This window comes from Synchiropus splendidus, chromosome 5, assembly GCF_027744825.2.
Source record: "Synchiropus splendidus isolate RoL2022-P1 chromosome 5, RoL_Sspl_1.0, whole genome shotgun sequence".
Classification (NCBI taxonomy): domain Eukaryota; kingdom Metazoa; phylum Chordata; class Actinopteri; order Syngnathiformes; family Callionymidae; genus Synchiropus; species Synchiropus splendidus.
In genome coordinates, this window is record NC_071338.1 from 15976943 (window position 1) to 16004124 (window position 27182).

The window sequence follows — 27182 nt, forward strand, 5'->3', positions numbered from 1 at the left end:
TAAGTGCAATAGACAAAATGACTAGCTGCAACCAAAGCTGAGAAAAAACATGAATCCTTCTTTAAAAATGTAATATACATAATTAAAAGAAAAATAATAATAAATAAAAATAATCATATACAGCGGAATATAGTAGTTTAACTATAGTACTGTAGAGCGCACTGAAAGCAGCTTCATGATCCACTTTTGGGTTCTGACCAACCAGTTGTAAATCCCCGATTTGTTCAACAGCGTCGCTGCCATTTACAATCTAATTTAACTATAAAATTATTGAGATCGAATGACTAATCTTTTATCGTTTATTGTGGGATTACGTGATGTATTTGGCCAGCATTTCCAATGGGACCAAAAGTGCACTTCGATGTGGCACTTTATTGCTAATACATGAATCAACTTTATGAGTTCACAAAGTATCAGATTATCAAAGACTTAATTTTATAAAAGACAGAATTAGGTCAACACTGCTCACCTTACATTTTGAGATGAAGCACGGGTGAAAGTCCGGTAACATTCAAATGGCGGAAAAAGAGAATATAGACAACACAGAGGAAAGGGGACCTACTTTAAGAAGAAAGAGCTCTTCATTTTGGAAAAGGAATCCCCTTAAAGCACGTCCCCATGAATCCAGCACACCAGCAGCCAACAAGGAACCTCAGTTATCAAGTGATGACAGCTTTATTTTGGCGCTGGCAAGGGCGGCAATGACTTTCATGAATATAAGGAGGAGAGACACGACTGCCCCAGACTTGGAGGAAGCTGAGTTAAAGGCAGAACACTTAACAGAACAGCAGTCGAGGGAAGCAGTCTTGAAGAAGGTTGAAGGGAATGTTGAAGACTCTCTGTCAAGTAAGGAAGTCAAGAGTTCGAGCAGGAAGCAAAAAGCCAAACAAAAGCTAAAGAAGTCACTGATTGGGAGAAAGAGGAACATGAAGTCACCAGTTGCAAACGAACTATCTGAAATCACTACTCCTCTCCTGACCACCACAGAAGAAAAAGAGGAGTCAAAGGAGCAAGCTGCCGGAGTGAAGGCGATCAAAAGGAAAGACAGCGGTGTCATAAAGATTGAGCTGACCGAAGCGTTGGAAGATGATTTAATGAAGTCCAAATGCTACACCAAAACAGAAGTTCGAGAGGAAAAGACCAAGAAATCGAAGAAGTCACTTAAAGGAGCAGGAAAGAAGGTGAAGATTTTAGCAAAGCTCTTCAAATCACATTTCCCTGAATCCAGCAGCCGCGGTGCCGAGGAAAGTGCCTCATCTGACGACAGCTTCAGCATAGCCACCAAGATCATGGAGAAGGTGGAGACTCTTATGAACGATGACGCCCTGAATGATGTGGTAAAAGCTGAGCAGCTCACTTCAAAAAGTGAGAAGAAAGAAACGGACACAGCGACAGCAAGAAAGAAAAAATCCCTGTCCATGTATTTCCCCAAAATGGGGCGCATCCAGATAATTGAAAAGAGGAAGAAGAAGGAGGTCAACAATGAGCTCCATCTGTCAAAGCAGTCGGTCATCATCATCAAGTCTCCAGATTCAGATTGAAGGTGAATGAATACACTACTGTACTGCTTCCTTCATGCTGGATGGGGAAAAGGCCAGAACTTCTATTCATTGTTTCTGCTCTCAGTGAAGCCCCAGAAGCAGTAGTGGGAAGTGTCACAGTATCACACAAAAACGATTGAAAGTCCTGAAAGTGAAGGAAGCAGAAGGAAGAAATATATCTGTGACTTGACTTTGTGTCAGTATTTCTGTAGACCTAACGCTCAAAAATACTTTGGGTGATAAGTTGTTAATATATTCTGTTTACTCTGGGTACTCCAGTTTTCCCATTTAACAAGCTCAATAAAGTTAGCATTTGAATGGATTTGCATTTTCATAACTATATAATCTGTTTCACCAATGTAACAAATACTAAGTTTTAGCAATAGTGGCTAAAATGGAATGAAATAAAAAAAATGAAAACATATTCAATGAAGACAGGATGGCAACATCATTATCAATATGTGCTGGAAAAAAAGTATCTACTAAACCATTGGGACACCGCATGTCACATAAAGGTGAAGAGTGAAAGTCAGGTAAAAAGTGTCCATAAAGCTGACATGTTGACGCATTTTGGTTGAAGAGGTTTCAGTCTTTGGAAGGTCTTCTACCATCTAATCGAATCTAAAATAATAATTCCTAGCCTGAGTGTTGGTGATAGAAGGATGAGCTCTGACATCAGGGAGTACTACCATGCTTCCTTTCCCTCATGGAAGTCAGTTTAGGTGGCTCTGACATCTAGCCTTCACACCTTCTAGTGGCCTCCCCTGTGCTGTGCTTTGTGTATTTTTAACTTCATCATCTCATTATTCCCAGTGCAGAAGCAGAGAGGTTCTGGGAGAAGGTAGTGATCCACTGTATCATCTTAAACAACTGTTCCTACTGAATGGTTGTAAACATTTGTTAGATCAGGATGAGACTTGACCTGCCAAGTCTTGAATGACAACATGGTAGTCAGAGTCAGCTACTGCATCACTTGCTCCAACTTGAAAACTTGATTTGCTTGATTTAACATTGACCAAGCGGACTGACAATCTTCCACCTACCTGCCATTGCGGTCCCGCCTGTATGTGGATAGTGGTCTTCCTGTCCCACAGGACAGTGATGACCTCATCTGGGAAGTGAATCACTGTGAAGTATCCAGCTGGCCAGATCAGCATCCTCTGCTTTCTGTCAATGAGGCTTGATGGATTCTACATTTGACAGGTATTTTGACACATTGTTATAGAACTTCGTTCACAACGAAAAAGAAAAAGAAAAAAAGAATTGTGATTTTACCGGTTTCCCTGAGTCATCATCAAAGGCAATGAAGGACCTTCCAATAGTGATGAAAAGTGACTTCCTGCAGACGGGTCCGTTGTCAAAACAGTCAAAGTTTTCGGCTGCAACACTCAGGATCCTGTCAGTGTTGCTCTGTTGTGGAAAATAACTCAGTGAAGTGAGACACAGAATTCATGCTGTGAATGTTTCTACTTGAAATTTAACATCAGGAATAACATAAAACAGGCTTGTTGAGGACTATAATATCCTGTTAACTTTAACGGGTTCTTGGAAAGACTTGTTGTATATTGGGGGGGTTGTTTTGCAGAGTTTGTTGGAGTCACCATGTCTAGGTTTAAGAGGAGAGGTCACCATCAGTGACTTGTAGTATGGTGTCATGCTGAGGAAAATCACCACAGGTCTGTTGTCTACATATAGTTTTTTAAATCTGCTCTATATCATCAACCTCTGGGAGGAAACAGCTGGCAATAACACGACGTTGAAATGACATCTATACCTTGACTAGATAAACTTTACATGCACCAATATAGTCAAACAGCAGGCCATCAAAGGTGCGGTAGTGTCTGTCCCCGTATGTGGTGCACATGGACGGACAGGGATGAAAGGCACACTGGAAGGTCCCGTGCTGGCAAACACTACAAAGAAAGCAAAGATTCAGCAATTCACCGTCAACTTGTTCTCACTTAGAGCAACATCTCTTGGTTTACATCTAATAAGCACTTTTTGTAAACCGCAGGAAGAAAAGTGTATCAGGACATTAATCTGTCATCTACGTCTTCATGTTTGACTATGGCCTCAAGATGAATTGGAAGGATGAGAGAAAGACTGAGATCACTGGGAGAGAGTTTCCTTTCAGCAGTGATGAACAGCCCAGGGAATCAGCGAACGGCACAATGGCGGCTCTGTGCCCGGGTTTTTTCTGCTCCGTGATGAGAGAGAATTATAATATCAGGTGGCCACTTTTTCTGCTCCGACAGTCTGGGCACTCATCACGCTTAGGCGCAGTTTAAACTTTGAAAAATAGACGGCCAGCTAAAAGATTTGACATCCATTGTTGGCCAACGTCTAAAGAGGCCATTTTTCGCCACAGAAAACAGATAGAAATGAATGAATTTGTGACAATCATGTTACAATCCCCCCCAAAAAAGAGAACATACCACTGATGACAGGGCGATGAGACTTTATCACCAGGGTAATACTCCTTTCCTTTCCACAGACATGGGCAAGCCTCAGGTTCAAAGCATTCGTCTCCATGTTTCAGAAGCCTTTGAAGAGATAGAATAAAGACACAATGTTTCAAATCATATAATACGGGTTTCAACCGTGGTTGTGAATGGGAGACAATTTAAGGATTTGTGAAGAGTGTGGCAGTGTCAGGGTTAGAGAGTCCTTCATACGTTTGTGTCGCCATCTTGACATCACTGGGTGGCTATTAGACATCACGAATTTACGGCTCTCAAAGTCCACCACCCTCAACACTGGAGCTCCTGTCAGCACAACATTATACAGCCAGAGCGAGGTGGAAATGCATTCGGCAGGCTCACCACAAAATTCTTGACGACATTAAAACCTGCAGTCTCCATAAACTATATTTCTCACAGTGCACTTCAATTTGGTGACCAGCTCCTTTCCAACAAGCAGGGAAAATGCTCTCTGACTCAGTCACTCACACCTACAAACGATTCAAAACCAATTATCCAGTTTCACATGAAGAACTGAAGTTGGATTCCAACCCACAACTTTCTTGCAGTGAGGCTGTGAAGTATTCTAGTCTCAGCACTTGAATACTTCACCAAAAGAATTGTGGAGACAACACAGAGTAAATAACCCAGCAATTGTTTTTATGTGCTGCAAATATTCTTAAATTACTGTTTATTGGTGAATTTATTGGTAGTACTTTACTTGAAGTCCTCATCTATAATGTACTATTAGTACATTCACAAAGCACCAAATGTTACATGTTACACAAATGAATGTTTTTAGAAAAAACATTATTCTCTATAAGTTATAATACTATGGGCCCTGTTATGTAAGGTCATAATACATGGTTATGAGCATTCATAACATCCTCTATTATGCCTTATTAATTCTTGAATGATTGTACAAATGAATGTACAAATATATATATATATATATATATATATATATATATATATATATATATATATATATATATATATATATATATATATATATATATATATATATATATATAAAGTGTAACCAAAATATTTCTGATTGAAATTTGTATTTTATTTTAATGACTGGCTTTGAGCATCAGTCATTGCGAAAAGAAAGCTATTGAAGCACCCTGGATGTATCTTTGTATCTTTATATTTCAGTTTATATTTGTATATTTATTAACTGAAAAAGAAATCTTTTAATTACAATTATATGTAAGCTTGCATTTGCAAAAACATTAATTGTTACTGTCACCTCAGAGAGATGACACACTACAGTCCAAACTCCATCATGGAAAGGGCCAAAATGTTTGGTCTTTAACAGGGATACTGTAAATGTCTAAACAGAATGTGCTGCCATACTTCATTTCACTTCATTTTACTCTACGCTAACTTTGCCTCTCTATGTTTAGTCTATAAATACAAAAATTGCCCTCTTTGACCACTGACTCCACCACATAACTGTGTTTTGCCTTATTGAAGGACAAACATTCATCTGTCCGGATTCACTGCAGACAATTATAGTCAATACATAAATCATTTCAAACCTAAACTATTTGAAGTTCGTGTGGGACGCTTGAGTTTTACACATGCTATAAGATCAACCATTTTCATTAAGAATTAAACATTTGACAACCCACTTTTGCAAGTAACTCTAAAGACCAACTGTACAAAGCCGCTTTTGTGCTCAACATGTGTTTCAGAAAAGACAACCTCATCAGCGGCTCCATCTGCGACGCAAGTCTGAGTACTGACATGCACAGCAGAATGCACGTATTACAGCCTACACTATTCAGGAGAGATCGAGATAAGACAGCAATTAGCAGTCAAAGGCTCAGCAAAGGCAAGTGGCAAGACATGTGAGTGACAATGGGCTTCAGGGGCCAGTGACTAGGGATGAAAAAAAAAACACAGACACTTGTGGGCAACATGAGAAATCAAGACAAATAGGATTCTCAGAGGTGGGAGAGAAACAGTCTTTGTCCAGAAGCTTCCATTTGCCGTCTACCCTGCATGAAGGAGCAGATAAGTATCTTGTAATATCCAGGCTCGAGCTATATCCACTGGCAAGGCTACAGACAATGACGGGACCAGCTGAATGGTCGTTCAGGTTCATGTGAGTAGAGTTACACCACAGATAAAACATGTTAACAGCTTCTTTTATCAGCCCGCCAAGCTGCCATATCGATGTCACCGAGGACGGATTCTTGTTTATCTGAGGCATGCACGCTATAAATGAATATTCCTTTTAAATATTATAAAGATGAAAAACAAATCCAAATAGAGCTTATGACTGGAGAGTTACTTGGCACGGCGAATAATGTGATAACTACTATTGCAAATATGGTGACAATATTTGAAATGATGATTTAAAAATGGCATGTTTTCGTGAGTTACAGCACCTTTTTAGCCCTGTAGTGGCATGTACCCTGAAAAGCAGCTTCCTGAGCTAACTAAGTGCACAACCTGATCGGAGTTCATATGAGTTCAGTTGAGCTGATGATCACAGTATCAAGGATCAGTGAACGAATGGGCCACGTATTAACTCATAAATAAGGTTCCAATGTAAAGCCACCATGAGAGATCAATATGATGTGATGTGTATGAAGTTTTAATGGTCAGAGAGAACAGCTGTTTTTTATGCTTAAATATGGAATATGGCAAAAGAGTGTTAATTGTGATTTATATTTCTGATGTGAAAAGTGTTTATATTTCTAATCTGACCCATCATGCACACAATGGTGAACTAATCAGGTGTCAGCTGACTGACGGTCTTCAGACATCTGATTGGTTCAACTGTGTGCTTGACTGGTTTGGTGAAAAACCTGCAGTGTGGAGTCTTAAATCCATTGAGGACCAAGTTCAAGACCCCTGCATTACCAGATGACAAAAAGACATTTGGATCAATGTTAAAATAACATCATGCTCAAGTGAGGCCAAGGTTGAATCTTCAACCAACTCTGACCATAAATCTATGAAATTCAACACTGATTCATAGTTTTTCAACCTCGTCCAAAAATAAGCAATCTGACAGATGAGGACTTTATATCTTAACTACAGTTGAACATCAAGCTACTAACTGCAATTCTGGCCAGTTACATGAAAAATACAATTGGTATTTAACAAAATAAATAATTAAAAATGATGCCATACATCATTAAATACCTTCCTGAAATTAGCTTTGCAGCAAAGCAAGTTCTTTCAGTTGTCTCTTGCTGCTTCATTAAGCTGCTGCTTATATTGTCTTGGATTGTGCTTATGTACATTATGTATAGACACCACAGTCGATCAACAGTGTTGCTACACGGCATCCAAACTTGTTTTATTCTGGAAAACTCAAAACCACAACGCAATTTCCGAAACTTCAAAAAAGAAAAGCAAATTTCCACAAGTTTAAAATGCAAAAATGGCACATACAATCACCACCTACCAAAGTGGCCCAAGCACACCATGGACACTCACCACCCACGAATGTGCAAGACCAACCATTGCTGTTTTAATAGGTAAATGCGGCTGCTAAAGTTAACTTTTCCAGTTATACAAACTACATTTAACCAAGAGCAGAAAGGCAGTCTGTTCAAACCAAGAGTGGGCAAGAATAACAGACATGACGAGATTGCCATAAATAAATTAAACAATAAGTTAATCACAACCACATTTTAATATCTGACATCACATTTATTGAATATGTTTTTCTAGGCGTGAAGTGCTCCAATGATGAGTGAACTCCGTGGTTCTATCCTGAAGTTTGTTTTATTTTTTTAAACTGAAATTTCACCCATCATTACAAACTCATTCACTCTCCTTCATCATTGATGTTTTGGTGACAATGTGGCATAATGTGCCACAGGAATTCATGAAAATGTTATATAATGTTATATGTGATTAAGCAGTGTTATTTGGATCAATTGAATATTTACGTAACCAAAATTAATCTTAAATTCAAGCCCTAACTGCTATTATTGCTGGTCATGTGACTTAAAAAGAGTGTTTTCCATTCACAAAAAATGTTATTTTGATTCTGTCTCTGCAGTAAGAGCATAAGCCCACTGTGACATCAGTGACATAGGGCACCACAGAATATGCCTTTGTAAAGCACAGCAAGATAACGTCTCCATGACTCACGCTGTTGCTCTAAATTTACCACAGACATGCCATTATGTGGTGGATGAAAGACATCACAATGAGCACTCGTGGGGATTTTTTTAAGCACCTCTGAACAGTCTACACAGGATCAAATGATGTTCATGTTGGTGACACACATCTGTGACATTTAATAATCTGGAAAAAAAAGGTCAGATTTCGACACAGCATCTTGGTTGTGAACAAAGACACCATTAAGCCTCCGTGACATTCATTTGTTCTATTTTCATGTTGTGTATTTGTTCTCTATAAGACAGCGTGGTTGATCTAAATCAAGGTAAATCTAGTTTGAACCCCACACTGGGAAAGCGTCATCATTATGGCCTATGAGAAGATCACAGGCTTCTATCTAACAGGTCTTAAGAATGTCTTCACCAAAGCATGAGACACTGACGGAAAGTGAGCGTTGATGTATCTCCACTCACCCAGGGGGGCAGGTGCATCCGGTCACGCAGGGTTCATGTGCCGAGCAGGTGAGGTTGAGGAGGAAGGACTCACAGGTGCGCTCGCAGGCCACACCACGTCCGAGGAGGCCACCAACACCCTCAGAGCAGTTGTGGTAGATTTGACCTTTTGGACACATGTCTGCACAGGCAGAAAAAACTTTTTTATTTGATTATATTGTCAATTCAGTAGCCTAAAATGAGGATGGAGAGTTGCATTTATGTACGTATTTTCTTATTAAAACGACAAATACTACACACACCTCTTGTACACTGAGATTTTAGAAAATACATGACAGACAAACCCACCACTGTCTGCTGACTGAGGCACAAGTTTTCCATTCAGACAAAGCCTGTAAAGTAAAACCAATCATCAGAACTCACTTTGAAAACTGTTGAGCGTTGGCTATGTATTTTGACATATTTCATTTTATTGCATTTTCAAAAACCTTGACTAGAAGAAAAAGGTGAGGAGGATCTTACTGAACACCTGCTGATGTCATGATCACATTTCCCGGCTCATAATCTGTTCCAAGAAAACTGCAGGGACACTCGCTCCTGGGAATAACAAGGATTTAGGAAAGACATTTGGAAAGAAGGAACTTAAATGAAATCATTGATATATATATATATATATATATATATATATATATATATATATATATATATATATATATATATATATATATATATATATATATATATATATATATATATATATATATATTACCAATAATAATAATAATAACAACATCTCATTATTGTTATTATTATTAAGAAACCAAAAACAATATTTGCAAAGTGACTGCTGTATTACAACTTCTTTCTCACTGGTTATCAGATAACATGGTGGTCCACAGTGGAGTGGGAATGAAAGGGGGGTTTCAGGGTGAATTCCTTCTTGTAACTCTATCACATGCTAAGTAAGGCCCTGCGCTGCACTAGGATGTAAAACCCGGGACATTTAGGGGAATTAAGCTGGAAGCCTTCTCTGGCGGAGCAACCTGAAAGGGAGCGCCCAATTACCGAGGTGCTCTGGCTCAGTACCGACGGCCTCAGCGATGCGAGGCTCGCCACTTAAAGGCTGACCTAAACTTCTGAGCAGATACAAATATCACTTTGAGGGGATTTGTTTGGTGGAGAGACTCCAGCAGGGTGGCAATGGAAGGAAGGTGGGTGGAGCTGGAGCTGCACCACAGTCAGCAGTTTGGTTAACTCATTAAGTCAAATATGTTTGTGGTGTAAGAGGCTGACCGCTGCACACAGGTGTGAGTCCGGTGGTTGAAGAAAGAGCCCTCGGGGCAGGCACAGCCCTCCTCACAGTCAGTGCCGCAGTGCTGAGGGATGGAGAGGGCCGAGCAGCGGCGTTGGCAGGATGACACGCAGGTGCTGTACTGCATGGTGGCTGGACAGGTGACCACTGCAGAGAGCCAACATTACGGACCATGACTGATGAAACCAATATTCGTTATTTGTCATTTATTTATTTTGTCTACATATGTTTAATAAGTAAGGTTTTCACAAGCTCTCTGTGCACAAATACTGACCGGTGTTTCACATTAATTTTCATAACTAAAGCAAGTAGCTAATGGTTGGGTCATCACTGCACCACACTGTTCGGCAGTCTAGAAAGTGTTAAGAAGCAGGGATGACTTTTGTGCTATACTTGGGATCATCCCATACTGTGTGTTATTTGTGGCACTTCCATCCCTACTTCATTCTTCAATTCATTTCATTAACGGTTGCAAGGATCTTTGGGCCATTTTCTCAAGCAAGAGGTCGTGTGGGTGCAGGTTTGTCGTCCATTCGATCACACACACTACAACCAGTCAGGTGTATGAAGGCTTGTAGAATTGTTTGTCTAGGTGCTAGGCTTGTCTGGTGCTGTCTGTTTCAGCTGACACCTGATTGGTTAACCAATATGTGCTTGCAGGGTTGGCACACAAGCCTGCACCCACACGATGCATAGTTCATAGTGGTCAAAACAGTCAAGAAGGATTTGTGCCTGTGCCGGAGCATTTCAGTCGATGCATCATTTGCACGTTTCTGAACTGAGTTGAACAAGAGGGTCGTAGAGTTGACAGTCCTGCCACCATGGAGGGAGAAAAGTGAGTTTTGCCACGGCTGGGTTCAGTATGTATAAGATCCGATCACCTCGTAAGTATGTACAGTCCTGAAAAGTCCTGAAACAACCAATGCCATGACCGTGTCATCCTTCCTTTAGCTCAACATCAGGCTCACACTGACAGAATAAATTGTCGACTCACCACAATCGGGCAAGAGGGACCGAAAGTCAACGATGATAGAGAACTTCCGACAGCGGCGAGCGTAGTGGGCCAGCGCCGAACAGAGACATGGGGCACCACACTTGCACGTGTCAGAGCGACACTGTTGGTGGAAAGGTGTGGGACTGAGGTACTCGTGACAGGCTGAGAACAGATCCTGGTTCAGCAGGTCACACATTTCTGACGCATAGGCCACTGCACAGACAGAATATGAGATCATTAATTCACACTTTATGACATCAGCATTCATCAACAAAATGCTTTGCATTTGACAGTTTGTAGTACAACACAATAGTGCCTTAAATCTTCTTCCTCCGACAAGTGAGGTGGCATCATCAATTCAATATCGATATTGTGATACATTACAAGGACTCTGACACTGTGCTTCTCAGTAGGAATGTTTGAGTTGTCAATCTAGCTCTGAGAGAATGTTTTGTCAAGCTGATAGGTGAAGTACCGTAAGCTATCAAAACCACGATATACTGCACAATAGGGACCACAAAATGAGATTTGTTTGAGAGGAGTGAACTGCCACTCCAGGTTATAGGTGACACTGACCAGCTTGCTGATGGGTGTCACAGGGATCCAGCTGAGGGGCGGTGAGACTCGGTGAGCAAGCTGACGGAACTCTCCAGGCATTTCCAAACAGATGAGGAGTGCTTTCAATCATACCGGAGGGAGACCTGAAGAAGAGAGGAACACCACACTTACACACCGACCGCTGCGAGGTGAAAAAAAGATCAGAGGGATTTATGACAGAATATACAATCATTTAGGTTTGTCACATCAATAAAATAAGATCTCAGTAGCAGTGTAACACTGCTTCAGGCGCAAACTTTGATGTATATCCGTTTACGTCTGTTAGAAAACATCCGCTCTTTATGGCAGCCCATTAGGACACGGTACAGTGGAGCCACTATTCTACTAACAGTAAATTCCTTGTTGAAGTGGCGTGTCCAGTTGGGCGCTCATCTGGCCCGACTAAAAGAGCTGATCACAGAGCGAGACTCCCGATGCCAAGCAGCCCCTAGCAGTGTGAATTACAGCGGCAGTGTCTCTGAGAGAAAACGCTACACCATCACTGACAACTGAAACAGGAGGACGGCCTCCCTTTATAATGCTGTGGGTGGGGTTTCAGGAGGGCGCGGGAGGGGTTAGAGGTCACCTGGCACCCACTTACAGGAAGTCGTCTTGAATGTTGCCATTGAAGGTGCCGCACAGCCCCACAGTGCCATCCTTCCACCGCCGGTCGGCCAGCAGGTAGAGGCGGAACTCAGTCCAGCTGTACTGCAGACGCAGCCCAAAGGCTGTCTTCACCTGGAGAAACATGGAGGACAGCTCCTGTATCTGGACGTTTTCTGCAAGAAATGGAGAACAAATGAAGACCACCTTAGAAAGATGCAAAGAAAGTACACATTGTAACTCCTCAGCCATGTTTGGTCAGATGGGAACATCATCTGCCAGTCATGCAAATGACCTCTTGTACACATTTGAACAAGTCATAGATGTTGCTTTTGGATTTGGAAAGTTACCGTCAGAGTAGGGCAGAGAAATTCTGTACTGCCCAGCCAGGAAGACTTCTCCAACATGACTGAGGGTTATCTCTGTTCTGGGATCCTCGTCAACAATCAGGTTGACGGACTGGATGCAAGCGCCATCCAAATTCTGCAATAGATGCGGAAAAATAAAGTGGACAAGGTGTGGAAGTTGCAAAGGAAGCATGTCTGTTTACTGAGCTTGGGCGCCCATGTAGCCACTCGATGCTAATGCTATCCCCAGTCGCGCATGATGACACTGAATCAGTTTAGTTAACTTTAATTCAAATTCATTTAAATTTAAATTCTGTCCGTTGTCGCACTCTTCCACTAGTCTGTGTGCAGGTGGTGGGTCTTTCAACTGTTCAGTTCTGGCAACATTCTCTGAGATATTAAATGGCATTTAGCACGTTGTTTTTATCTAATTTGATTGATGAGTCAAATTGATTGCAACATGGATATGGATGTTTCAATTTATACCAATATTGCTAAATATGTAAGAGACTGTCAGAAAACAAACCCTTGTAAACAGTAGAATAATCCTCTAACTTGGTGCATTGTTAAAAATACTCTTTACATTCACATTACAGGCCATGCTACAGAGGAGAAAAAACATTAAATCATTATTTTATAATTCAATATCAGGCCATGCAAAGGGAAATCAATCGGTTTTTAAAACACAACCCAACTGGTTTCCTCACTAGGATTCAATCTTGTGACTTCCACAGCCAGTTTTGCAACTGAGCTCACCACAAAGTCTTGCTCAATCTTCAAGTGCAACGACTTACTAGCTTAACACGTATGACGTGTGACGGATGCAAAGCCAGCTGTCAAGAAGCTGCATGCCGATCACCTGTGATCGTCTGAAATACTTTGTATCAGAGCACAACACAATGTCCTGGAGGGGTCTCACACTGGGGGGTAAAAATCAATTTGAATTCATCTCCACTTCAAAGAGCTTGCGCCGGTTAACATGTCTTCAAGGGTGAAACAATCTATGTCATCTGCTGCCAAAAAGAATAATAATAAAAAAAACACTTCAGTCTGCATTGAGAAAATATATTTTGAGATGTGGAAGAAATGGTGATTCACACCTGATTCCGTTTAAAAAGTGCCTCAATATTTAAAACAGCCTATCATCTTTATAGGAGACACTGAATAAAATTTTCAAGCTTCAAGATAAAAGACAGTACACACGAGCAGCCAACACAAGTATAATATTGATAAGAAGTCTTGCTCACAGAAACCTAAAGTCAGTTTTAGCTTCCATCTGTTTAGAACTTACTTATAATACTTCTATTATATAACGTCTGTGTGATGACTGTCCAAGTCCCCCACACGACTGCCGCCTCTTCTCCCTTCTTCTCCAACACAAAGATGTGCACATCTCTGACAGATCTGTTTCTCACTTGGCACATGAAGCTCTCTGGACTCTGATGAGTGACATCTTTTATACTTGATTCCTTTGTGTCTTTCTGTTCTGATCGCTACCTGTTCACTATAGATGGAAACATTTCTTAGAAGCATATTCAAATGTTTGGAATTCATTAAGAAGTTATAGGCTGATTCATTCATGTGAAATAAAAACAACACGCCTCTCGCAATGTGGTTTAGACAAAGAACTTTGGATCAATAATGCAGTGACTCACCGCTCCACAGGGGGCGTTTTGGATGGTGACGGTGAACTTCCCTGAGTTGAGACTTTTGGCGAGCACATACTGGCACGTTGCAGGAAACGTGTAAATCCGACCGTCGAAGGATTGAAAATATGTGTCGCCTGTCACAGAGCACTCGCCTGGAAGTAGGTGAGATACATTCTGGTTTGTCTTTTTGCAAGTGCAAGGACAACTTTAACACTTATATATTGGACGATGACCAACCTGGGCAATTGTAGTCAGTGCAGTTCCACACTCCACCCACACATGTGCTGAGAAAGAAAACAAACTCTAATATGATGAAAGAATTCAGAATCTAACCAGAAATATCAACATCAATTATAACATTTTACTGCTAGCTGTTATACTTTCTTTTATTGCAGTGCATTATGGGACTTGAAGTAGATGTGTTGCCACAATTGTTCCCTGAATTTAGAAGTCCCTCAACTAATAGGAAAACAAAATTGCTAGTAATGAACAGCTGATCTACAGAGAAGGTCATAAACTAGATACCAGTTGTTGCATTCCTCCAGCAGAGTGTGACCAGAAGGGTAGACGTGGCCATGGAGTTCACATGGACAGTCTGAGGGAGTTACACAGCTTCCATCCTTATAGATCAATCCTGACAGAGGAGGACCAAACAAACGCTTCAGTCGAACAGAGTCAAAAGCGTCACATTCAAAGCAGGATTTCCATTAAATACCATCTGAACAGTAACATCCATCCAGACAGGACAGCTTGCTGTCGATGCAAGTCCGCTCAATGTTGCAGGAAGCCGGGCAGCAACTGATGCATTCCAGGTACTGCAAGCCTGACGGGCACTCCTTCCCTGGTCACGGAAGACAAATTAAAAACATACACAAACTCATTCAGATGTTCCTTAGATGATATATTTAGTTCCCCTTTAGGGAGAGACTTACCACACTGGGAGATGTGGCTCCTCCAGTCATGAAGGGGGTGGTCAGCATGGGCGCAGGCCCTGGCATACTCACTGAACACCTGACATACCACATCCCCACCGGGACCCGACCTTTAGACAAGAAGCGAAATGAAAAGGGGAGGTGGAAATGTGTCTTGAGACCAGAGGAGCAGATCCAGCCGTGAGACAAACAGTAACTGCATCTTGTTGATAGCAGCTTCAATCGAAGAGATTTCTTGAATTAGAATGTTCAACACCAAGTGATAAAAACACAAAATTGGTGGAGGCCATGCAACAACTTTCCCGTTCTGCTGTTCAGAGTCAACAAAATAGCCGTTTGTATTATTGTCTTCAATAGTTTCTTTAAAGAACCTGTGTGAAGAATGTTTAGGCTCTTGCTTAAAGATGTTACATTACTGCAAATATTTTATAGTCATTTGTCAAGGCGGTAAAATGCTAGAGCACAACACTTCCAAATGGACATATAATAGATGGTTGGTGAGTTTAAACGTGTCTCACATGCAGAGGTCATTGGTGCAGCTGGCCATGTAGGACAGTGGACTGACGAAATCGTGGCAGCTCTCAAAAGGTGGATCCAGCAAAGCTGCACACACTTCTTCCACTTTCTGACGACAAAAACAGGTGGAGGTTTTCATTTAATGTCATTGTTTAAATGCAATGCAATGTAAAAGAATATCAAGACACTAATTTCCACCCACATAATGATACGTTTACCCAATATTATTGCCCTACTACTAATTTGCGAGGAGCTCAAACGGACAGAAGATGGCAGTGCCATCTCAGCGCATATTAAAACACATTTTGAATTCGCTTTGCTCTCTGTTTGTGTGTTCAATATAAATCTTGCTATAGATTGTTTTGCAAATGACTTTGTATCTGTATAGTCACGTCACCGTAAATGTTTTTGTGTATGCGTACAACATAATCCATCAACAATGTTGATGGATTATGTTGTTGGTTCAAGTCCATATCCAGGACCAGAACCTTTGCCGTGTGTCAATAATGAAAGGGCTGTTTTTACCACAGCCACGTTAGCACTGCTGTATTTGCTGGCTTTAACCTGGAGCTAGTCACACAACAGTGTGACAAGATTTTTAAAAAAACCTTTAGGATGTTTATGAAATCCCAACACATCTACAGAACACGACCAGAATCTGATCACTTCCATGTTAGTCTGTACATCAACCAAGTTTTACTTGAGTAACATTTGAGTAAATCCATGTAATCCATGTATATTACTTTTATAGAGAGAAAAATATATCCATATACAATTTTGTGAAATAAGACAGAATGTACCATCCACGTTTGAATATCCACCAGGGCGCATGGTGAAGGGAAGCCAGAGGGCACCATGGGACATTGGAACTGATGAGGCTGCGACTCCATCCAGCTGTTCCCAAACATTTCCACGTCCTCAGTCAAGACACCTGTAACAAAGAAGTCCACAAAATCCTTGGTGAACAACTTTCTCCCGGGACCTTGAGGAGGCGAGATGTGGAGGCGAAATGTGTTGTGAAAGTATTTGTGTTTGTTACATATCTAAAAAGGTGAAAAGAAATTCATTATTCATTATAACCCTAAATACGATGATTTTACATTAAAGAAAGGTACCGTAGCTGGTCGTCAGATCGTCCAGAACATCGGCGTTGAAGTTCCCACACAAGCCGCAGGTCCGACCCACAAACTCTGGACTGAGCTGGATGTAAACAGAGCCTGTGCTTCCCTCCCAGGCCAACGTGAAGCCGTGATGCTGTGTGACCAGCACGTACTGGGAGATCTGCTCCAGCTCCAGGTCGTGGATGTGATGTGGAAGCTGAAGACTGGACAACAACCCATCGCAAACTTGCTTGCATTGTAATGTTTTTTTGTCATCTGCATCTATCAAGACACTGCTTACCGTTGACCTTTATACGATACGTGATTGGCTTCTAGCCGGACTTCACCCTCCCACGGGAGAAAGATGCTGACTGAGCGCTCACAGCTGTAGGGAGCATCGTGGCATTCAGGATCATTATGAACCTATGGAGAGGAGAATTTATTCAGCACATTTAATGTCGCAGAGAGAAAACAATCTGCCAAGGGTTCAGGTGATTTGTCCAGTGAGTAAGTGAGCATTTGGGAGCCTTGTGAAAAGAAAATGAGACAAAGGTCAGATAATTGTGGGAGCGGCATTCTTCCAGTGATGCTTAAGTCATTGATAAAACCTATACATTGCTCCAGAGCCCCCGGTGGTAATATAATAACAAGAAGTCAATTGGCTGTCCTCACAAGACCCTCACTAGACATCAAATGTTTGATGCATTGCTGTTACCACCGCCATTACTTCAATGATCTTCATGCCTTTTTTCAGCTTTGCAGATCTGCTTGTTTTTCTGGGGAACAAAGTGGGGGTCTGTGGCAAATACTTTAAAAGCAATGTGGGTAATTACAGTATTTAATGGTAATTGCCTCTAATAACCAGATAACTTTCACTAATCTTCAGAGAAAATCTTATCCTCAGGCGGAGACTGGATCTCTCTGGCAGTAAGGCGAGTGTGTTCAGGAATTTCTTGGACTTGAAGAAGGTGTTGAGGTGAAACCTTCCCAGCAAGTTGACTTGGACTCACCTGGATGATGATTCCAGGCTGGGCGGGTTCTTCACATTCTTTCAGGAGAGTGTAAGAGCAACCACCAGGAAAGTAGTAGTAGAGGCCATCAAAGGTTTCAAAGTTGTACTGACCCCAGGTCCTGCAGGTCATTTCCCTCTCAAAGCCAGTGTTAGGAACTAAGAGCACATATTCATCAGAGTTAGGCAAAGAATATTTCCAACGTCCTGGTAAACTATAAGGACACACCGAGGGACAGAAAATTACAAAAGTCAAGAAGACTGATGATCCACATAAAAAAACAAGCTCATAGAAACACTCAAACAATCACTTTGCAGTTTTGTCCACCTGTCTGACATCTGTGTCCAGTGGCTTGAAACGTGCTGCAGTCACATGACTCCAAGTCAATACAGTGACCTCCATTCAGGCATGGGAACCCACATTGTTCTGTGAATTAAACATGACAAAAAGCAAAATCAAACAAGCCACACAACACAAGAAAATAGAACACACATACTTGTAACAGCAGGTAACAAAAGCTTGTTCATACGAACTCTGACCTTCAAATGGCAACAGTTTGTGATCTCCCTCTGAAACATATGCATCTACACTGTCTAATCATAGACACCAAACTAGCAGCTAAGCCCGTACGGATCTGTATGAAAACCATCTGTCACCATGAGTGAGCAGATAACTACCAACGTCTGTGAACGCCTCACGACATCCCATAGCAGCGTCTCATCATCCCGTATTAGCACCATCTGCTGAATGGAGTGGAGGCTGTTCTGCTCAGTCGGGCACATCACACAGCACAGGCAGAGCTAATTTTGGGAGGGGGGCATTAAACGGACAGAAAAAGGGACTTTTTCAAATCAAATTAAATGAGTTGAGTCAAGTCAATTTACGTCCAAGAAAGAAAGTCATGTTCCTAGCAAGCCATCTGTTTCCATTCTGAAACAACTTGGACTCAGCTGAAAAAAACAGTCAAGCTATTTGATCAACTAACTTGAACCTCAATTGATATGAGCTCAGTGACACTAGTCACTCTCAACTTCATATAATAAATATAGCGACTTAATACATTCTTCATCAAAAGAAAACCTTTATGAATGACGACGCGAGTATCAACAGTCTCAGATGGAATCAACTCACCTGAGCGCCTCTGGACCTTGGACTTCAGGGCTTCTTTAGTCTGTCTGGTCAGCACTGACATGTTGACTCTACGCTCTTCCGACACAAAAATATCAAAATTTGCGCCTCCAGATGATGATTGGTTAAAGTGGCCATCAGGTGGAGATAAAGACCATGAGCCTCGCCCTGATGTTCGTAGACTGCTAGCAGGGGTGAGTTGATGAGAAGGGGCTGAGCTGAAAGTCGAGTGATTCGATGCTTTAAAGCTGGTCACTGTTTGGTGATCTGACTGGGACTGTTGGTCCAAAGATGGTTTGGTAACTGGTCTGTATTTGGGTAGACTTGAGGGTGGGCTTTTCATTTCAGCCGGGCTAGAGTCTTTGGTGTCTGAATGAATGGGGGATGGGGTCTTGTTTGGTGTTCTTCCTCCAGATGCTGAAGGGCTCGACGGCTGTGTCGCTGGTGACTTGCTCGCTGGTACACTGGTAACAGGCGATTGACCCGCGGATTCTGTCAGGGCTGGTGATTGGCTGGTTAAGGACGCAGATGTTGAAGATTTGGCGTTCAGCACGGAAGGGGTAGCTATTTGGCTGGTTGAAGCTGCCGAGGATGGTGATTGGCTGGCTGCTGCGGCACCAGACAGTGATTGGCTGTTTGGTGTTTGTTGTATGCTGGTTGAGGTCAAGGTGGTGGTTGTTTGGCTGGTAGATGTTTGGCCGGTAGTTGACGCCGTTCGTAATGTTGAGTGCTGGGGTGACATGCTGGTCACTAAGGTTTTTGGCAGTGGTTGGCTGTCCAACTGTGTTCCTGGTGTTGACTGGCTGGTGCCAGATGGTGACTTACTATCCGACGGTGTCGGTTTGCCGGTGGCTTTAAAAGGAGCTTGGCTGGTTGACGTTGTTCTTGATGATTGGCTGGTTGAAAGTTTTGTCGGTGAGTGGCTGCTTGACAGTGGTCCCAACGTAGAGACTCTTTTAGATGGTGGCCTTGAGGGTGATGGGTCTGGCATGCTGCCAAACATCTGGCTTGAAGTCTGCTCAGAAGTCACATCTTTTCCTTTTTCTGCCGATTCATCTGAGGACAGCACATTGGCGTCGAACGTACTTGCTGCGCGCTGGAGGGAAAAAAAAAAAAAATTAAAAAAAGATACACTGGGTTTGAGACGATCAAAACAGCAGGAGATAAAAACAGTAGAATTAAATGAGAATATCCAGAATTCTTGTCTAAGGGAAAGAATAATGGACTTGAGAGAAAAGAGCTCTCATCCTGTTTTCATTCCTTAAGTTGAACCTTACTAGGCACATGCACAAATGGACCCCAAGTGGCACTCAAGCGACAGCCCTTTTTCCCTGAGAAAAGTGCCAATTCTGGCACCTATTTTTTCATTATTTTGAATTCTCAGGGGGAAAAAAGTTGCTTTCTCAAACGTATTTTGGTATCTGACTGGTCATGTATTTGCGTCCTTGAGAGAATGGTTCTCTCCAATATGTACTGCACATCACCAGGATGCGCCGCGGCCCCTCCACCGGCTAATCCAACCCGCAGCATCAGACAGGTGAACAGAGTTTATGCAATTCACTTTCAGTACTGGTGTTTTCTTTGGATCTTTTTGGATTATTTGTTTATATATATATGTATATATATATATATATATATATATATATATATATATATATATATATATATATATATATATAGGGCAGGAAAATTAAATGCTGCTTGTATGGTGAGGTGTAATGAAAAAAAAACATGTAATTGATCCGTGTTTTCTTTGTATGAGCCCCATATGAAGGAGACCTGGAACGCAACATGCACCTCTGCTTATAAAATGCTCTTAAAACACATTTTGTAGGCTCACGTTAACATCATATGGCCCGAAATTCTATTTTGCTGAGACGTTAGTCGAGCACATTCATGTTCCTGTACAAATGTAGACTCTCTTTCTTCATTCTTAGAATGTTTTTGTCTAAACCCTAGTGTGTAGGAAGGTTATGAACAGTGCTCAGAAAGGTAAGTAAAGCTTCATTATAATATCATAGGAAAGACATGCGATCTTTGACCTCTGTTATGTAGCAAAACTCTGTGGAGATCAAGCACAAGATATGATTCTCACTTTTGTGACCGCTGACCCGCATCCCTAATAGCTTTGTCAGGCCTATGGTTTCGAGAGATTCTCACGCCTTTCTGAACCAGGGGGGAGACGTTCAAAAGAGCAGAACATGTTAAAGCTGATGGCTCTCATTATAAAGGAGACAACAGAGAAGCTACAGTATATTCCTGCTGGGACCAACACACATGTCAAATGAGTAGTGGGACACGCCATTTGTATGGGTCGTCCAGGCAATAGCATATCACATATAATGTGTGTAACCAGTGTGAGCTATCAGTTGTACATCAAAACTGGGCCCATTTATAATTTCAGCACGAGAAGGAGCTCAGTGAGACCAATAGCTCATCATCTGAGTGGTTCTGGTTCTGAGTTTTGGCATGAGTTTGGGTCAATTTCGGTGATCCCTGGCCCGCTGACGCAGCTCCATCAGCACAGATGATCAATGCTTATGCTTACCTGCTCTCCCTGGGAAGTGGTGTCCCATTTCTGCTGCTTTATCCTGCTGCTGGGACACAGAGAACAAGGAAAGGTTTGTTCCTGCCCTTACCACAAACCCACTACCCACTTGGAGTCCACCAAAACCACCCCAAAATTAAAAATTAATAGAAAACAAAGAGCCACCTCCTGCTCACATTACAACACCCACCATAGATGTTTAGACAAATGTTACTGTTAGTGCTCTCATTAAAAGTCATTAAAAGTAAGGTTACTTAAAAGTAAATGGGTTAAACGGAAAAGCAATCTAAGATATTATCGTTAAATCGTATATATAATGAAACTTACCTAATTATATGATCAGAGTTTGAATGGTTTCCTGTTTCTGTACACCAGGAAAGATGCGCTGAAATGGGGAGAAAGTTTTAGAAACTTGCAGGTTGCAAGTAGCATTAGAGTGAAAAACATAAAATCGCGTTCTATCAAAGCCCATGCCTTTTATTTTCTTATCCGATATTGAAAGACGAAGGACTCACCCTGATAAATGAGGATCAAATGCAAAGTCGTCAGCAGCCTTGTCCACTTGCCTCCTAAATTAGGATCCATTCGTGTTTCGCGGATCCGCAGTCAGTCGGGTTTAGAAAGCATCACCTGGTGAAAACCCTCCGGCTGGACTCCCGCTGCTCTCGGCGACGCTCCATCAGCTTCAGGTTGCGGCTGCGGAACCGCCGCCTCAAGAAGCGCCGCACCTGCTCATTAGCATAATACAGCGGCAGGCGGGCGGGGCGACTTCCCACAGGTAAATGTGAGTGGTCTGAGTCAAATGGAATGTTTATGATCATTTAGGATTATGAGTAGGATGATGTCAAAGGAGATAGAGAATGCCTCGTTCGTTGCCATTCTGTAGTTCCAGCGGTTGCTCACCGCACCGTGGATCGTTAAAAAGTATGTTTACATTAACCCGATATCGACCTAATCGACCATCTTTCAGAAGCAGCCACTTTTATCAGTAAGTGAAAGTCCGTTTTTTGTCGAAGGAAATGCATTACATGTCTACTATTGTCTGCCACTCAGCGTGAAAGTCTAGCGGCCTTGTGACCCCATCAGTCCAGTGGGGAGGTCTTCAGTTTCATTCATGAAATCCGCCATAGAGATTCAGAAAGATAATGGAAATCTCATCGAAAATGAGTGAGAATGGGGAGCGCATTTATCATCAGTGATCATTTCTGATGATATTTTCAACGTCTGTAAAAAAAAATAAAATGTTTGTCCCACAACATCAACACATCTAGTGGAAATACTTTAAAAAGTTTTTCTTCATTAAAGTAAGGTCATTTTGAGAACACATCACAGCTGATATATGCTCTTTTTTCTGGTGCAAAGTTCTTTCACAGTGGTAAATATATTTAAGTGTAGGCACACCCATACTATAGTGCAGAAAACAAATTTTATATATATATATATAAATGCAATTACTAGTTCATATAGTCAACATCTTTTGGTTGCCAACAGCTTTATGAATTGATGATCCGTGACACCATCATTCTCCTCCCCGTGCATTAGCATAATGCACTGTAAGAGAAGCAGTGGTGGAGGCTTAGGCACTGTAGCAAGTACGTTTAGTCATTTACTGAATTGGTGACAGTAAAACGTTAATTTTTAATCATGACAATATATCTGTCTCCAATCCAAGTCATCCTTACTGGGTCCATCTTTTCATATGTCCAGCCATTCCAGCTGCGACTTCAGTTTAGCGAGCAACAGACGTCAGTCATTATGAGGTTTCTTTTGGGATTTTTCCGCAAATAACACTTTGAATACTATCATATTCACGTCCAGCTCCATGATATATTGTGTGTTATCCGATGTTTACATTTCCTTTGAATAGATTTGATCATCTGAGATTTCATCTCTTATTTAAGCCGTGGCTGTGTGCCATGCTAGTTTATATGTGGCGGAGTTCCTTATCAAGTCCACCAGAACAACCATGACTGCACAAAATTTATTGATAAAATGAACATCAGTAACCTGTAAAACTCATCAGAAGCCATGTTACAATTGAATGACTTACATTCTAAATGGTTGTGATCTCACCTAGAAGTAATTAAAAGAAGGAGATCATGACCTCAGATGCTGGAAATTTCTGCGATCGTTTGATACTGAAGATCACACAGAAGACAGTGTCAGACAACGTGAACACAAGTGTTAAAGTCACATCAGAGTTTTGAAAATGGGAAAATATTTACACGAAATGACAGATTGGTGCGAGACAGACCTCTTGGAATGTGTGTCAAAGATGGTTATCAGTAACTTCTCAGAGAGGACAGGATCAGTCGAAGTAGTTTTCAATTTAGAAGGACCATTTTAAGAAAGTCGATAGAAAAGAAACATCAGCAAGTTTCCAGAGTTCTCCGCTTGGACCATTCGCAATGAAAAACACCATCAAGTTTGAATCCTAAAGAGGAGATGAGAGAAGATGACTCCTGTCATCGTGCTGAGTGGGTCCACTCAGAGTTAAGTGATCTTTGGGTATCAAGTCCTCCGCTGAGTCAGCATGCTGCGTTATCTTGGCCGGTGATTGGCCAGTAGGAAGTCCTTGTCTTTGCAGGTGAGACAGAGTTTGAGGTTCCGCAGTGATCCTCCAGCAGAGTAGAAAGCCCAGATGCCCATCAGAAACAAAATCACATAAGTGGGAACCAGGCTGGCGACGTACTGTGGGTTCTGGAAGGTCTGAAGATGAGAAACAGAGAATGTGAGGAAATCTCTCAAACGTGGTGAGCCGTCTTTCAACAGAACAAAACAGGCTATGACTGTTCAGTGTCAAACACTCAAACATCAACTCAGGTCCAACAACACCAATAGTAGACGTTTAAAAAGTCTTAACACATAAATAGAAACTTGATTCAGTTTCAGCCAAATAATTCACTCACCAGGCAGGAGACGAGGAGATGGCTGGCAACAACCGCTGCAACTGCCCACCAACGCTTCTTCTCGCAGGCATCAAAAAAGACCACTCCCCAGAACATGTGAAGTAGGATTATCGCCAAGGTCATGAAGGCTGAAAGAGAGGCGCCATTGTAACTGAGTATGTGAATCTTCAAGCTGAAAATTCATTGTCTATGAAATACAATTTTGCAATGACCAGATGTTCAACATAAACAGTACAGTAGGTTGTGTTTAAGTATGGGGTCCATCCCTGTACCTGAGGACAGGAAGTAGTGCTGTGAGTCCCCATGGATGCCAACAGTTCCGGGTCCCACAGAGTCAGCCAAAATGTTGACCACAGAGAAGGCCCCACTCATGAAGCCAAATCCAAGGCCTGAAACTGAGGAGACAAATACAGAGCAAAGATGACACCCTGACATCAACAATAATCAATCAAACATCAAACATCAATCAAAAAATACAGTGATACATAAGACATTAAGGTGAGGGGCCACCACAGGAAGTCTACATTTTCCAGACCTAAAAAGTTCAGAAGAATCAGAAACAACTTCATGTTCTCTGCTAAGAAATCCTGTGAAACAACAGCCATCTATTATATGACAGCAAACCAGCGTTGCTACTTTGAGAACAGTCATCACTTCTGGAAACATTAATAAAACTCAAAATACAATGAAGACGTACCGTAGGCCAGTTGTCGTATGGAGATTGGCATGGTCTCTTCCTGACTGAGAGCAAGGAGCCCTTCATTGGCTTTTCTTTCAAAAGAAAAAAAAAGGTCATTCAACTGCCCAAAATTTTGTGTGACAAGGTGACAAAGACATCAACAGGAAACATGTATCGTGGGATGGAACATGATAGGTGCAGTGACAGTGACACTTGAAAGGAAGAGACGAAACACCACGACTGGAAAACTGGAGCAGGAACACACACTGGGATTTTCTCAGGCTGTTGGGGAATGTTGCCATATCGCTGATCATTTAATTAATAACTTTTTAAAAATAATTTAACTATTGATATGCAATGCTATGTTTACATTTCATAAGCTTGAAGCCAACCAACAAACTCACTTAGGATAGTGTTTCTGTACTCGAGTCTTGAACCGTTGAGAAACTGGAAACCATGTTGAGCATCAGTGAAATAATGCATCAATTAATAATATTATATTTTCTTTTGAGTGCCAAAGTCACAAAATTGCAACAGATAGCATTGCAGCATTTCAACAAGCCCAACTCCATATATGACACCTGATGTAGTTACTACTTTACACAAGCATACGGTGGACCCGGTAAAGGTTTGGATTAGTATAAAGTATAGATTGAAAACTGCCCCCCTACCCAGTTATGTAGCAGGAATATGACAGAGAGTTGGGGAGCAGATTTGTAAACTAAAGTGATGATGCCCAGTCAGCATCATCATCATCATCATCATCATCATCATCATCATCATCATCATCGTTGTTCCTTCAGAGATGAGGAAGAATGTCCAACATCCAACAAACATCTCTAAAAGTCATGTAATGCATTACGGCTGCTGCCGTGAGTGAATTTACTTTCATCCCAAACTGGGTAATATTTATGATTTTTCCACAAAACAACAGTACAAAAAAAGGAAAGTTGTTAGGGTCATGGTAAGTATCTGGGTTTTACTGCAGCCGTAAAAGTGTTGAAACAATGACGTAGCTGACTTACTTTAGCAACTTGTAGTAGGCAAAGCGGAAGGTTTCCTGCAGCAGGACAGACAGCACCACACCAAAGACAAGAAGGCCTTTCTGTTGCGTGACACTTTCCTTATTACTGATCTGTACCGATATGAACCAAACCAGAGATGACAGCAGGAGTGATACCAGCCAGAAAAATGCTCTGTGAGAAAAGATAACACATTTGTTTCAATGCGGGTTAAACAAAAAACATTAACAGCACTGCTCGCAGTTGTCATTATTTGCAGTAAATCACAATTTTTAAATGTACTGATTAAATGTGTTATGTGTGCCTAAAATGTTCCTCACAGTGTCAGTTCTCAAACTTCATTCCACAGTCTCCCAGTCCAAGGAGACAATCGTCAATGTACTTTTGAATTAGCCTCAGCAAATGAGGGAAAATGAATAATAAACTAAACGTCGATCTTTGTTCTATAAATACAATTGATGTAATGAACGAATACAAACAAACTAGGAACATGAACTTTCAATCTGAACTAGTTATCCTTACATTAATATTTGATAATGGTAATAGCTACAAATCAAATGCCTTAATTCCTCGTGAACGCTATCGCGATAACAATGAAAAAAGCACAGATCTCAGTCAACTTTATGGGTGAAAGCCCATCTCATCTTACCCAGCTATGAGGAAAATGACCCGCAGAGGTTCTCGCGCGATGGTAAACAAGAACAGAGACACAGCCGGCCCGAAGGCGATGAAGGTGCAGCCGAAAAACACCGCGGCCGTCATTTTGGTTGCACGTTAATCAGGTAATGGGACGACAACGCAATTGGAAGCACCCAGCGAAGGTTTCAACACAAAAAGCCGGCGGTTTGGTCAGTAGTTCACCGCGGCCTTCTGTTGTTGGTGATGGCTGTGTTCCCCAACAGAAGCGGCTCACACGGAAGTCTCATGAGGTCACATGATCATGACTGTTCTTCTTTTCCATTTTTAGGCGCTGTTTAGTAGCTTGCTGCCCCCTACTGGTGGAAAGTTACACCTGTCGTCTCCACTTACTCCTATTGGATTAAGAAAATCAAATCACACTTAGTGGAGATCTATTTCGTTCCTATCTACTATTATGAATTCCTCCTTATTGAATTATTTTTTAGACAATTCATTTATGCGTAAGCGAAATATGCTTTTTAGGCAATCCACATGTACATGTACTGACTTATTTCTTATAATTAGTTACCGGAATCACTGTTGTAAAACAGGTTATTATTGTGAAAGCAAACCTCATTAAATGATAAACAGAAGCCTTTTGTGTCGACCAA

At 41.5% G+C, this 27182-nt stretch overlaps 3 protein-coding genes across 5 annotated transcripts in view; 1 reads left to right on the forward strand and 2 right to left on the reverse strand.

The window, feature by feature from the left end:
• The window catches only part of otog (otogelin), a 33327-nt gene extending 14528 nt beyond the window's left edge, over positions 1 to 18799 (reverse strand). The window contains 24 exon segments of the mRNA XM_053866207.1: positions 2585 to 2731; positions 2817 to 2951; positions 3316 to 3454; positions 3977 to 4084; positions 8569 to 8728; positions 8899 to 8939; positions 9070 to 9144; positions 9841 to 10006; positions 10854 to 11066; positions 11430 to 11554; positions 12037 to 12229; positions 12404 to 12536; positions 14056 to 14201; positions 14287 to 14333; positions 14575 to 14683; positions 14765 to 14890; positions 14982 to 15091; positions 15500 to 15606; positions 16298 to 16428; positions 16613 to 16821; positions 16899 to 17020; positions 17608 to 17765; positions 17935 to 18033; positions 18739 to 18799. Of these exon segments, the coding sequence (XP_053722182.1) occupies positions 2585 to 2731; positions 2817 to 2951; positions 3316 to 3454; positions 3977 to 4084; positions 8569 to 8728; positions 8899 to 8939; positions 9070 to 9144; positions 9841 to 10006; positions 10854 to 11066; positions 11430 to 11554; positions 12037 to 12229; positions 12404 to 12536; positions 14056 to 14201; positions 14287 to 14333; positions 14575 to 14683; positions 14765 to 14890; positions 14982 to 15091; positions 15500 to 15606; positions 16298 to 16428; positions 16613 to 16821; positions 16899 to 17020; positions 17608 to 17765; positions 17935 to 18033; positions 18739 to 18799 (3060 nt within the window).
• LOC128759434 (uncharacterized) lies at positions 476 to 10629 on the forward strand. Of its 3 annotated transcripts, none has more exons than XM_053866372.1 (2): positions 476 to 1543; positions 10520 to 10629. In XM_053866372.1, the coding sequence occupies exon 1, from the start codon at positions 516 to 518 to the stop codon at positions 1539 to 1541; it is 1026 nt and encodes a 341-aa protein (XP_053722347.1). In that variant the 5' UTR covers positions 476 to 515; the 3' UTR covers positions 1542 to 1543; positions 10520 to 10629. The 3 variants fall into 3 exon arrangements, with proteins under 3 accessions (XP_053722347.1, XP_053722348.1, XP_053722346.1); XM_053866373.1 differs by lacking the exon at positions 10520 to 10629 and adding an exon at positions 5704 to 5807; XM_053866371.1 differs by lacking the exon at positions 10520 to 10629 and adding an exon at positions 1627 to 1992.
• Positions 18800 to 23254: 4455 nt separating the features above from the next.
• Positions 23255 to 26817, reverse strand: aph1b (APH1B gamma secretase subunit). The gene is made up of 6 exons (XM_053865727.1): positions 26543 to 26817; positions 25897 to 26067; positions 24890 to 24963; positions 24465 to 24587; positions 24193 to 24320; positions 23255 to 23992 (listed from the first exon to the last, which is right to left on the reverse strand). The coding sequence occupies exons 1-6, from the start codon at positions 26653 to 26655 to the stop codon at positions 23825 to 23827; spliced, it is 777 nt and encodes a 258-aa protein (XP_053721702.1). The 5' UTR covers positions 26656 to 26817; the 3' UTR covers positions 23255 to 23824.
• Positions 26818 to 27182: the final 365 nt, after the last annotated feature.

Excerpts from the sequence above, each read along its gene's own strand:
- LOC128759434 (XM_053866372.1), top strand. The coding sequence starts at position 516 with ATGGCGGAAAAAGAGAATATAGACAACACAGAGGAAAGGGGACCTACT.
- aph1b (XM_053865727.1), bottom strand. The coding sequence starts at position 26,655 with ATGACGGCCGCGGTGTTTTTCGGCTGCACCTTCATCGCCTTCGGGCCG. Across the intron at positions 26,068-26,542 it reads GTCATTTTCCTCATAGCTGG|AGCATTTTTCTGGCTGGTAT; the intron begins GTAAGATGAGAT and ends CTTTTCTCACAG. Across the intron at positions 24,588-24,889 it reads CATACGACAACTGGCCTACG|TTTCAGGCCTTGGATTTGGC; the intron begins GTACGTCTTCAT and ends TTGTCTCCTCAG.